Raw genomic sequence first — 13,807 nt, forward strand, 5'->3', positions numbered from 1 at the left:
CCCCTTTTTCCTCAAACATAACGATGGTCATTATGGCCAAACAGTTATATTTATGTTTCATCAGACCAGAGGACATTTCTCCAAAAAGTACAATCTCTGTCCCCATGTGCAGTTGCAAACCACAGTGTTTTTTTATGGCCGTTTTGGAGCAGTGGCTTCTTCCTTGCTGAGTGGCCTTTCAGGTTATGTCGATATAGTACTTGTTTTACTGTGGATAGAGATACTTTTGTACCTGTTTCCTCCAGCATCTTCACAAGGTCCTTTGCTGTTGTTCTGGGATGATTTGCACTTTTCACACCAAAGTACGTTCATCTCTAGGAGACAGAACGCATCTCCTTCCTGAGCGGTATGACGGCTGCATGGTCCATGGTGTTTATACTTGCGTACTATTGTTTGTACAGATGAACGTGATACCTTCAGGCGTTTTGAAATTGCTCCCAAGGATGAACCAGACTTGTGGAGGTCTACAATTTTTTCTGAGGTCTTGGCTGATTTCTTTTGATTTTCCCATGATGTCAAGCAAAGAGACACTGAGTTTGAAGGTAGGCCTTGAAATACATCCACAAGTACACCTCCAATTGACTCAAATGATGTCAATTAGCCAAGCAGAAGCTTCTAAAGCCATGACATAATTTTCTGGAATTTTCCAAGCTGTTTAAAGGCACAGTCAACTTAGTGTATGTAAACTTCTGACCCACTGGAATTGTGATACAATGCATTATACGTGAAATAATCTGTCTGTAAACAATTGTTGGAAAAATTACTTGTGTGATGCACAAAGTAGATGTCCTAACCGACTTGCCGAAACTATAGTTTATTAACAAGACATTTGTGGAGTGGTTGAAAAACAAGTTTTAATGACTCCAACCTAAATGTATGTAAACGTCCGACTTCAACTGTATATTGCTTGTATGTGTGTTTGTCTGATCAGAATACTCACTGTGAAGGCTCTGAGACTATGCCGTCTCTGTAATAATATAGGAGCTCCAGGAAAGCAATACTTCAGACAGCAAATTAGAGATGGGAGCGAGAGAGAGTAGCAGGAGGTACAGAGAGAGCATAGAGGTCCACACACGACAAACATGTCATATTTCTCTCAAGCCAGAAGAAGTAATTATTGCTAAACATTACCTCTCAAAAAAGAAAAATGCCACTTCTGACATGTCCTGTGTGTATAAACTGTTAGAACCTATAGAACCTATGTTCCTATCACTGAAAGCAATCATACAGGCCGCGCTGACCATCCCAGTAAGCAGCTGTGAGAGATCTTTCAGTGCATTAAGATGCCTACATACCTGGTTTAGGAGCCCAATGATCCAAGATAGAATGTATCATGACAATTGAAAAAGATATACATACTAACACACCTGGGAAAGAGTGAAGTCATAGACAGYTTTGCTCCTCCTGTTTCATTTAATTTCTAATCTTTATGGATGGACTAACATTCAAGTACTGCGTAATATAACTCGCAAACATTGTGAATATTTAGTTGGTGAAAGGATTGTATAATGGTATGATTGTATGCTGGTATGTACATGTGTGTAAAATTGTGAAGTGTTGTTACTACAGGGGTGTTGGAGGGGATGTATTTGTTTTTGTGTAATTAAATAGGTCGAAATATTGTCCTGTAGCTAATTGACCCCCCCCCCCACTCCACAGTTATAATACAAGCCTACTGCTAATGTGAGTTTACACAGTTTCAACATAATCCAAAGGATGGCAGCCTAAAATCCCAATCTTGCTATATTGCACGTAAATAGAACATTATTTGATGCTAAACATTAATTTGTGTTCTATGCTGCCACCCTTTGGATTGTTTTGGAACTGCACTTTGCACTGCATGAATAGCTCACATTAGTTAACAGTAACATTAAGCTTTTTTATTATTATTGCTTAACAAATATTGGACATGGTTAATAAAAAAATAGCTACAAAATAATGATACAAATACTTTTCCCAACAACTTTTTTWAATGGAAAATTACAATATAGTTATGCAACTCACTAAAAGTGGCAGTAATAAAGCCTCTCTGGAAAAGCCAAACCTTGACCCAGAAAATATAAAAAACTATCAGCCTATATCGAATCTTCCATTCCTCTCAAAAATTTAGAAAAAGCTGTTGCGCAGCAACTCACTGCCTTCCTGAAGACAAACAATGTATACGAAATGCTTCAGTCTGGTTTTAGACCCCATCATAGCACTGAGACTGCACTTGTGAAGGTGGTAAATGACCTTTTAATGGCYTCAGACCGAGGCTCTGCATCTGTCCTCGTGCTCCTAGACCTTAGTGCTGCTTTTGATACCATCGATCACCACATTTTTTTGGAGAGATTGGAAACCCAAATTGGTCTACACAGACAAGTTCTGGCCTGGTTTAGATCTTATCTGTCGGAAAGATATCAATTTGTCTCTGGGATGGTTTGTCCTCTGACAAATCAACTGTACATTTCGGTGTTCCTCAAGGTTCCGTTTTAGGACTACTATTGTTTTCACTATATTTTACCTCTTGGGGATGTCATTCGAAAACATAATGTTAACTTTCACTGCTATGCGGATGACACACAGCTGTACATTTCAATGAAACATGGTGAAGCCCCAAAATTGCCCTCGCTAGAAGCCTGTGTTTCAGACATAAGGAAGTGGATGGCTGAAAACGTTCTACTTTTAAACTCGGACAAAACAGAGATGCTTGTTCTAGGTCCCAAGAAACAAAGAGATCTTCTGTTGAATCTGACAATTAATTCTTTGATGTTTAGAAGCGTCGTCTAGCCAAATATACAATACTGAATGGTAGCAGCGGACCTCGGGTGTTACTCTGGACCCTGATCTCTCTTTTGACGAACATATCAAGACTGTTTCAAGGACAGCTTTTTCCCTCTACGTACATTGCAAAAATCAGAAATTTTCTGTCCAAAAATGATGCAGAAAAATTAATCCACATGCTTTGTTACTTCTAGGTTAGACTACTGCAATGCTCTACTTTCGGCTACCGATAAAGACATAAATAACTTCAGTTAGTGCTAATATCGGCTGCTAGAATCCTGACTAAAACCAAAAATTTGATCATATTACTTCTCAGTGCTTACTCCCTACACTGGTTCCTGTTAAGGCAAGGACTGATTTCAAGGTTTGTACTGCATAACTACAAGCGTTACATGGCTTGCTCCTACTATCTTTCGAGTTGGTCCTGCCGTACATACCTACACGTACGCTACGGTCACAAGACGCAGGCCTCCTAATTGTCCTAGAATTTCTAAGCAAACAGCTGGAGGCAGGGCTTTTCTCCTATAGTATCTCATTTTATGGAATAGTCTGCTACCCGTGAGAGACACAACTCGGTCTCAACCTTTAAGTCTTTCTGAAGACTCATCTCTCAGTAGGTCATATGATTGAGTGTAGTCTGGCCAGGAGTGTGAAGTGAACGGAAAGGTCTGGAAGCAACGACCGCCTTGCTGTTCTGCCTGGCCGGTTCCCCTCTCTCCACTGGGATTCTGCTTCTAACCTATTACAGGCTGAGTCACTGGCTTACTGGTCTCTTTCATGCCGTCCTAGGGGGTGCGTCACTTGAGTGGGTTGAGTACACTGACGTGATCTTCCTGTCTGGGTTGGCGCCCCCCTTGGTTGTGCGGTGGCAGAGATCTTTGTGGGCTATACTCGCCTTGTCTTCGGATGGTAAGTTGGTGTTTGAAGATTCCCTCTAGTGGTGTGGGGGCTGTGCTTTGGCAAAGTGGGTGGGTTATCCTTCTTGTTTCCCTGTCCGGGGGTACATCGGATGAGGCCACAGTGTCTCCTGACCTCCTGTCTCCTCCAGTTATTTCTGCAGTAGTTAAGTGTCGGGGTAGGGTCAGTTTGTTATATCTGGAGGACTTCTCCTGTCTTATCCGGTGTCCTGTGTGAATTTAAGTATGCTCTCTCTAATTCTCTCTTCTCTCTCTCTTCTTTCTCTCTCTTGGAGGACCTGAGCCTAGGACTATGTCAGGACTACCTGCATGATGACCCTTGCTGTCCCCAGTCCACCTGGCCTTGCTGCTGCTCCAGTTTCAAACTGTTCTGCCTGCGGCTATGGAACCTGACCTGTTCACCGGACGTGCTAAAAAAGCCAACTGACATTTACTCCTGAGGTGCTGACTTGCAGCACCTCGATAACTACTGCGATTATTATTATTTGACACATGCTGGTCATTTATGAACATTTGAACATCTTGGCCATGTTCTGTTATAATTCTCACACCGCACAGCCAGAAGAGGACTGGCCCAGGACATAGCCTGGTTCCTCTCTAGTTTTTTCCTAGGTTTTGGCTTCTAGGGAGTTTTTCCTACCCACCGTGCTTACCACCTGCATTGCTTCTGTTTGGGGTTTTAGGCTGGGTTTCTGTACAGCACTTTGAGATATCACGTGATGTGCGAAGGGCTATATAAATCAATTTGATTTTGATTGGCAACCCAAAAATGGCGCGGAAGAAGAATGGCAGCGTTTTCGGGCGCCCTGTGGCCCACTTATGTGGGGTTTTTTCGCGTTATTTTGTAACTTATTTGTACATAATGTTTTCGCAACCGTATCTTATGGCAAAAAAGAGCTTCTAGATATCAGGACAGCGATCACTCACCTCGGATTAGACAAAAGATTTTTCTACAATAAAGAAATGTCATCCTGAGAAGAAATGTCGGTCGGAATGTCTTGTGCGTAACAGACATTCTTCAAAACATCCCGTTATTTGCAAGGGAAGCGACGCAGGTACAGAGGACAAAGAGCCGGATGCCTGGTCAGGACCCGGAGAAGGGACTGGGAAAAGCTGCCGTTACCGTCAATCTAACTCGCCAACGTGCAACAAAATATAATTACAAAAAACGAGGTACGATACGAATATCCTCCCAACGGGACATCAAAAACGGTAATATCCTATGTTTCACGAAATCGTGGCTGAATGACGACATGGATATTCAGCTAGCGGGATACACACCCTGCACAGAAGATACAGACAGGTAAGACGGGGGGGGGGGGGGGGGGGGGTGGCGGGGGGGGGGGGGTCTGTGCATATTTGTAAACAACAGCTGGTGCACGAAATCTAAGGAAGTCTCTAGATTTTGCTCGCCTGAAGTAGAGTATATTGTGATAAATTGCTGGCCACACTACTTGCCTAGAGAGTTTTCAGCTATACTTTTCATGGATGTTTATTTACCACCACAGACATATGCTGGCCCTAAGACCGCACTGTATAAGTCAGCTGTATAAGGATATAAGCAAACAGGAAACCACTCACCCAGAGGCGGCGCTCCTAGTGGCTGGAGACTTTAATGCAGGGAAACTTAAATCAGTTCTGCCAAATTTCTATCAACATGTTAAATGTGCAACCAGAGGGGAGAAAATTCTAGATCACCTGTATTCCATACACAGAGACGTGTACAAAGCTCTCCCTCGCCCTCCATTTGGTAAATCTGACCACATCTCTATCCTCCTGATTCCTGCTTACAAGCAAAAAGCAAAAATTAAAGCAGGAAGCACCAGTGACTCGGTCTATAAAAAAGTGGTCAGATGAAGCAGATGCTAAACTACAGGACTGTTTTGCTATCACAGACTGGAACATGTTCCGGGATTCTTCTGATGGCATTGAGGAGTACACCACATCAGTCACTGGCTTTATCAATAAGTGCATCGAGGACGTCGTCCCCACAGTGACTGTACGTACATACCCCAACCAGAAGCCATGGATTACAGGCAATATTCGCACTGAGCTAAAGGGTAGAGATGCCGCTTTCAAGGTGCGGGACTCTAATCCAGAAGCTTACAACAAATCCTGCTATGCCCTGCGACGAACCATCAAACAGGCAAAGCGTCAATACAGGGCTCAGATTGAATCATACTACACCAGCTCCGACGCTCGTCTTATTTTACCTTTATTTATACAGGTTTTTTCTCATTGAGATAACGTCTCTTTTCCAAGAGAGACCTGGTCCAATAGCAGCAGAGGGATCAACGTTTCCGACAAAACAACTTACATACACCAACACAACATTAAACAAAACTATAAACACACATACAGTACAACAAAAACATTTTACATTAAAAACACAAACGTCTTGACTAAAAACAGCTGGCCTAAAAACAATTATTCTAAAACACTCTTCTATGATATATACATCGATCAAGTGTTTAAACTCCACCAATGAAACTAGATTTTAAAATGTTCAGGAGAGAATTCCAGGACCACGGAGCTAAGTAACTAAAACTATTTCTACCATGACCTGTTCTAATTTTTGGTACTGTTAGAAGCAAATCAGAATGGGACCGTAATTTATATTTATTTACTGACSTGACTAAAAAAGAACAGAGATATAATGGCATTTTACCCAATATGGCCTTATAAATCAGTGTATACCAGGGTTTAAGCCTAAGCAAGGTCAATGACGACCAGCCAACAGCGCTGTAGAGATCACAGTGATGTTTTAGACGTTTCTGATTTGTAATGAACCTGAGGGCTGCATGATACACTGAATCAAGTGCTCTCAGGGTAGTGGCTGAGGCCTGCATATACTGTATATAACATTACTAAAATCTAAAACCGACAGTAATGTACATCGTACCAGCTCCTTCCTGGCCTCAAAAGAAAAACAAGCCTTATGCCGGTAATAAAATCCTATTTTAAGCTTGAGCTTCCTTATCAAGTTCTCTACATGCACAGTGAAGCTCAACTTATCATCAACCCACACACCCAAATATTTGTTTCGTAAACAACCGCTGAATTGCAGAGCTCCAAATAAAATAAAATAAATAAAAATATTTATTTTCATTAAATCACAAGTGAAATATACCAAAACACAGCCTAGCTTGTTAATCCACCTATCGTGTCAGATTTTGAAAATATGCTTTACAGCGAAAGCAATCCAAGCGTTTGTGAGTTTATCGATCACTAGACAAAACAGTAAGAACACCTAGCAGCCATGTAGAATGGTCACGAAAGCCAGATATCGCTGCAAAAGGTGCTTCAACAAAGTACAGAGTAAAGCGTCTGAATACTTATATAAATGCTTTTWAAAATTTTTAMAAATTAGCAAACATTTCTAAAAACCTGTTTTTGCTTTGTAGTTATGGGGTATGGTGGTCTATTTCTCTCAATCTACATGATCTAATAAATGTTTTATCAATAAGGCTGTAACCTAACAAAATGTGTGAAAAAGGGTCTGAATACTTCCCGATTATAATGTACAATCACGTTCATTGATTGGGTTAAGACGAACCGTCTCTCCAAAACTAGCGGACCAATGGAGACTCATTGTCTACGCCTCCCTCTAAACCCCGCCCTTCATGGAAAAATAATGCCAAAACTCGCAATCGAAAAGACTGGCAGTGAAAGCAAAGAAACAGACATCGAAAGCAAAGATATGAGTAGCGTAACCAACAGGTAGTACATGCAGGCAAGAGCGTAGGCAAAATGTATTCAATAGGATTGGTCGCTGGGAAAGTTTAACTGAAAACAATTTTTGCATTTGTTTTCAAATATATTTTTTACTCATGTCAGAATTTTGCTCTCGCTTTAAAATTACTTACACGTTTTGCTTTTGAGGTCTTATTTTTGTCTTATACATTTTGCTTTCAATTGTTTGGTTTTTGATATCAACATTCATTACTTCACCCGTCCTTGAGAATGTTTCATTCTCAACTTTAACTTTCATGTTCACTATTTATTTTATTTTGAATTCAATACATATGGCGTGAAATTGACCCCATATCGCGCTGCATGAGGCAAATGATGGTCACACCAGATACTGACTGGTTTTCTGATCAACACCCTTACCTTCAAAAAAAAAAGAGATATCTGTGACCAACAGACTCATATCTGTATTCCCAGTCATGTAGAATGCATAGATTAGGGCCTAATGAATTGATTTCAATTGACTGATTTCCTTATGAACTATAACATCTTTGACATTTTTGCATTTATATTTTTATTCAGTATAGATCCATTCTCTGATCCTTTTATTGGGTGTCAGATCATGCTGCAAGAGCGCCGATTGGTTGGAGGATGTCCTCTGGAAGTTGTCATAATTACTCTAAGTCTATGGAAGGGGGCGAGAACCATGAGCCTCCTAGGTTTTGTATCTCAAGTCAACYTATCCAGAGGACTGAAACTAGCTGGCCTCCGGCTCCATCATGGCGCTACCCTTCTGAGTACTGTTGATGCTACTGTAGACCTTCTAAAATGTGTTTGATATCAATTATTGTGACATGAATATATTTAGTATAGTTATCTAAAAATGACAAATCTAATGTTAATCATAGTTTCTCATTTCCTTTATTACTTTTTTTGTTGCTTTTAATCTTTTCATACAAATCTTCACTTCAATAGAAGGTGTAAGCTTGCAAAAACAAAAGAAACAACCAAAACAAAGACTGGTAGCTACAGTGCATTCGGAAAGTATTCAGACCACTTGACTATTCCACATTGTTACATTAGTCTTATTAGAAAATTATTAAATTATTTTCTCAAATCGACACAATACCCCATAAATGACAAAGCAAAACAGGTTTAGACATTTTTGCCAAAGTATTAAAAACATACCTTAATTACATAAGTATTCAGACCCTTTGCTATGAGACTCAATTGAGCTCAGGTGCATCCTGTTTTCATTGATCTTCCTTGAGCTGTTTCTACAACTGGATTGGAGTCCATGTGGTAAATTCAATTGATTGGACATGATTTGGAAAGGCACACACACACCTATGTAAGGTCCCACAGTTGACAGTGCATGTCAGAGCAAAAACCAAGCCATGAGGTCGAAAGGAATTGTCCGTAGAGCTGGGGCACAGATCTGGGAAAATGTACCAAAAAAAGTCTGCACTATTGAAGGTCCCCAAGAACAGTGGCCACCATCATTGTTAAATGGAAGAAGTTTGGAACCACCAACTCTTCCTAGAGCTGGTAGCCCGGCCAAACGGGGCAGAAGGGCTTTGGTCAGGGAGGAGACCAAGAACCAGAGCTCAAGTGCTCCTCTGTGGACATAGCAAAACCTTCCAGATGGACAACCATCTCCGCAGCACTTCACCAATCAGGCCTTTATGYTAAGGTGGCCAGACGGAAGCCACCTTACAGACCGCTTGGCGTTTGCAAAAAGGCACCTAAAGGACTCTCAGACCATGAGAACAAGATTCTCTGGTCTGATGAAACCAAGATCTTTGGCCTGAATGACAAGCGTCATATCTGGAGGAAACCTGGCACCATCTCTAAGGTGAAGCATGGTGGCAGCATCATGCTGTGAGGATGTTTTGGACTGGGAGACTAGTCAGGATTGAGGGTTAGATGAACGGAGCAAAGTACAGAGATCCTTGATGAAAACCTGCTCCATGGAGCTCAGGACCTCAGACTGGGTTGAAGGTTCACCTTCCAAAAGGACAATGACCCTAAGCACACAACGAAGGAGTGGCTTCGGGACAAGTCTCTGAATGTCCCTGAGTGGCCCAGCCAGAGTCCAGATCTGCAGAGAAGAATGGGAGAAACTCCCCAAATACAGGTGTGCCAAGCTTACAGAGTCATACCCAATTAGACTCAAGGCTGTAATCACTGCCAAATGTGCTTAAACAAAGTACTGAGTAAAAGATCTGAATACTTCAGTTTATGTTTTAATACATTTGCAAAAATTTCAAAAAACAGTTTTCGCTTTGTCATTATGAGGTATTGTGTGTAGATTAGTTAATGAAGGGGAGAAGTTATTTTTTTTTATACCCATTTTAGAATAAGGTTGTAAGGTAAAATGTGGAAAAAGTCAAGGGGTCTGAATACTTTCCGAATTGTATATCACAAAAAAGTAAAGTGTTATACAGCTAACATGTCWAAAAATTCAAAAATAGCATTTCAGAGTTCAAAGATAGACAGGCTTGAAGTGAACATGGCATAAATGACTTCACACAAACAATCCATATTAAAAAAGGCAGACTTCCTCAATTCAACAGTTTCTGAATAATGATTCTGATATATTGCTTCAATCAATGACATTGATTACATTTGACTCTTGAATAGAAATATGCCTTAAACCAAGATGTAAAGGTTCTATTACTCTATAATTTCTGATTGCAGCCTTAAAACGGTCTTGTATGAACCAGAAAAGAGCTATATCTGCATGTAAATTAATGTTAGCTGGCTAATGTATCGACCGTGCGTTGTGGTCCACCCCTCGGTCAAGGCGAAGCCAGCGATGATAGTGGGAGGAGCCTGCCAACGGCTCTGAGGTAAGTCTTTGTGTGGAGCCCCCAGTGGGCTGACCTCTGTTACCTCTTCAGACTCTTCTGGGCCTGCTTCAGTAAAGTGTCAAAGTCAAGGGCATCAAACTTGCCAGTCACGGGTGCCGACGGGTCATACTCGCGGTTAGAATCTGGAGGAGTGAAGAGAGAAAGAAGATTAGTATTAGGCGGTATACTGGGGTATTTTGAAATACCCACTATGATTTAATGCCATAATTTGTATTTATTTTTTTATTTTAAGTCAGTATTCAATTGAGCAAGTCACATGGTATGTTTGTTAACAAAGAGCACATGGCGTGATCTAAGTTTCTTGACATGATGATCAACTGTTGAGCAGCGCAAGAGGTGATAAAGTTACACTTGAAAGTCCCACAACTAATGTTAGCCAGCTAAATATCTTAACTACCTAAAATGTGCCAAATACATTTTCTCCAGCTCTGTGCCCGATTTCCTGATAGCGAGYGAACTTAGGCTTACGGGTGTTTTAATGATGCAGCTTCCCTACAAACGGCCGATAGACGCAACATGCGTTTCTCAAAACACCACGCAAAAAGAACGTTCGCCAAGTGTGTCGCTGAGGCACACGTCGATACGGATAGGATCGAAAGGCAGCGCTGCTCTCAGATCAGTTTTCTCCATTCAAATCTTACCTTAACATAATTATTCTACAACACTGACGACAGATCAGTTCCTAGAAAGATATCACCTATGGCTGCAAATATTGAGTCATCTTATTCTAATGCTTAGCCTATAATAGGCACCTCATTGTGGCCATGTTACACATCATGCAACATACTGGGGCAAAAATTAGACGAGTTCCATTTGAAAAATTGTAGGCTAATTGAATGAACATTACATTTCAAAATGATTTAATTTGAAGCATCTTTTTATTCTTTGCTTGTTTGTAGGGATGTGCGAGGTTATTTTAATATCCGAACAGACATTAGTATTCGAATACTTGTGAGAAATTAAAGCCCTATTTTAACACTGAAAAGGCTATACAAATAAAGTATACACGTGACATTGTTGCATACACGAATGACCATTCAAATTATTAATTTGAAACGCGTCCCGTAAAAGTACCTAGTAGCAGACCGGTAGACTTCACGTGTAGCTTGTTGTTTACGTTGGACAATCAAAAAGTGAAAGTGGCAAAGACACTCAATGTGTAGCAAGTGGAGTGATGGTTCACTAATGCAATGTAATGCAAGATTAAATAACATTTCGGAATGAAGTTAGCGAAATGAGGAGTGGGCTACAACGACCAACTAATTGGTAGGATGCCGTTTTATCTGAAAGGGGTTAGGGAGAAAGCGCAGCATGTGGCCTCAACTAGCCCAGCTAACTACAGCTGCCCAGCTTAGCTCGCAAGCCAGCTTGTCTAGGCTACTCCGTTAAAGACAGTAGTCTTGGCTGTAACCGAGTTGCCTCGGCATCTCTCTCATTTGACATCTGATCACTCCCATCTCATACAGTTGAAGTCGGAAGTTTACATACATCTTAGCCAAATACATTTAAACTCAGTTTTTCACAATTCCTGACATTTAATCCTAGTAAAAATTCCCTGTCAGTTAGGATCACCACTATTTTAAGAAAGTGAAATGTCAAAAATAGAGATATTTAAGTTTTTTTTTCTTTCATCACATTCCCAGTGGGTCAGAAGTTTACATACACTCAATTAATATTTGGTAGCATTGACTTTAAATTGTTTAACTTGGGTTAAACATTTTGAGTAGCCTTCCACAAGTTTCCCACAATAACTTGGGTGAATTTTGGCCCATTCCTCCTGACAGAGCTGGTGTAACTGAGTCAGGTTTGTAGGCCTCCTTGCTCGCACGCTTTTTCAGTTCTGCCCACAAATATTCTATGGGATTGAGGTCAGGGCTTTGTAATGGCCCCTCCAATAACTTCAATATGTTGTCCTTAAGCCATTTTGCCACAACTTTGGAAGTATGCTTGGGGGTCATTGTCCATTTGGAAGACCCATTTGCGACAAAGCTTTAACTTCCTGACTGATGTCTTTAGATGTTGCTTCAATATATCCACATCCTTTTCCTATTTTGTGAAGTGCACCAGTCCCTCCTGCAGCAAAGCACTCCCACAACATGATGCTGCCACCCCTGTGCTTCACGGTTGGGATGGTGTTCTGCGCCTCGCAAAAGCATCCCCCTTTATCCTCCAAACTTACTGGTCATTATGACCAAACAGTTCCATTTTTGTTTCATCAGACCAGAGGACAATTCTACAAAAAGTACCATCTTTGTCCCCATGTGCAGTTGCAAACCATAGTCTGGCTTTATGGCGGTTTTGGAGCAGTGGCTTCTTCCTTGCTGTCAATATAGGACTCGTTTTACTGTGGATATAGATACTTTTGTACCGGTTTCCTCCAACATCGTCACAAGGTCCTTTGCTGTTGTTCTGGGATTGATTTGCACTTTTCGCATCAAAGTACGTTCATCTCTAGGAGACAGAACGCATCTCCTTCCTGAGCAGTATGATGGCAGCGTGGTCCCATGGTGTTTATACTTGCGTTCTATTGTTTGTACAGATGAACGTGGTACCTTCAGGCGTTTGGAAATTGCTCCCAAGGATGAACCAGACTTGTGGAGGTCTACAATTATTTTCTGAGGTCTTGGCTNAAAGAGACACTGAGTTTGAAGGTAGGCCTTGAAATATATCCACAGGTACACCTCCAATTGACTCAAATGATGTCAATTAGCCTATCAGAAGCTTCTAAAGCCATGACATCATTTTCTGGAATTTCCCAAGCTGGTTAAAGGCACAGACAACTTAGTGTATGTAAACTTCTGACCCACTGGAATTGTGATATAATGCATTGTAAGTGAAATAATCTGTCTGTAAACAATTGTTGGAAAAATTACTTGTGTGATGCACAAAGTAGATGTCCTAACCGACTTGCCGAAACTATAGTTTGTTAACAAGAAATTTGTGGAGTGGTTGAAAAACGAGTTTTAATGACTCCAACCAAGTGTATGTAAACTTCCGACTTCAACTGTATGTTACAAACCAGCTCATCCGTAGCAATACAGCGCAGCAGTGCTCAAGTTAACAAGTTTAAGTTTCTTTAGAAAGTATTCATACCCCTCGACTTATTCCCCATTGTTGCGTTAGATGGATTTTTTATTTTTTTTTGCCATCTACACACAATACGCCATAATGTCAAAGTAAAAAAGTTTTATAGAAAATTTATAAAATGAAATGCATAAGTATTCACACCCCTGAGTCAATACATGTCAGATTCACCTTTGGCATGGATTACAGCGGTGAGTCTTTCTGGGCAAGTCTAAGAGCTTAGCACACCTGAATTGTACAAAATGTGCACATTCTTTTAAAAAATGTATTCAAGCATCGTCAAGTTGATTGTTGATCATTGCTAGACAGCCATTTTCAAGTCTTGCCATTGATTTAAGCAAAACTAACTAAGCCACTCAGGAACATTCAATGTCGTCTAGGTAAGAAACGTCAGTGTATATTTGGCCTTGTGTTTTAGGTTATTGTCCTGACGAACATTGAATTTGTCTCCCAGTGTCTGGATTTTCCCCAAACATAATG

General features: G+C 40.8%; 1 protein-coding gene across 2 annotated transcripts in view; it reads right to left on the reverse strand.

The window, feature by feature from the left end:
* Positions 1 to 13,807, reverse strand: part of LOC111978040 (peroxisome proliferator-activated receptor gamma coactivator-related protein 1) — a 144,986-nt gene that overhangs the window by 104,751 nt on the left and 26,428 nt on the right. The window contains exon 14 of one of the 2 annotated variants that reach the window (XR_011481428.1): positions 10,004 to 10,365. Coding sequence is in view for 1 of the 2 variants with exons in the window: in XM_024007802.3 (XP_023863570.1) it covers positions 10,262 to 10,365 (104 nt within the window). In the remaining variant the exon portion in view is untranslated. Of the gene's footprint in view, positions 1 to 8,272; positions 10,366 to 13,807 lie in introns of those variants that run through there. The other variant, XM_024007802.3, reaches the window with a different exon arrangement.

This window comes from Salvelinus sp. IW2-2015, linkage group LG18 (genome assembly GCF_002910315.2).
Source record: "Salvelinus sp. IW2-2015 linkage group LG18, ASM291031v2, whole genome shotgun sequence".
NCBI classification, from domain to species: domain Eukaryota; kingdom Metazoa; phylum Chordata; class Actinopteri; order Salmoniformes; family Salmonidae; genus Salvelinus; species Salvelinus sp. IW2-2015.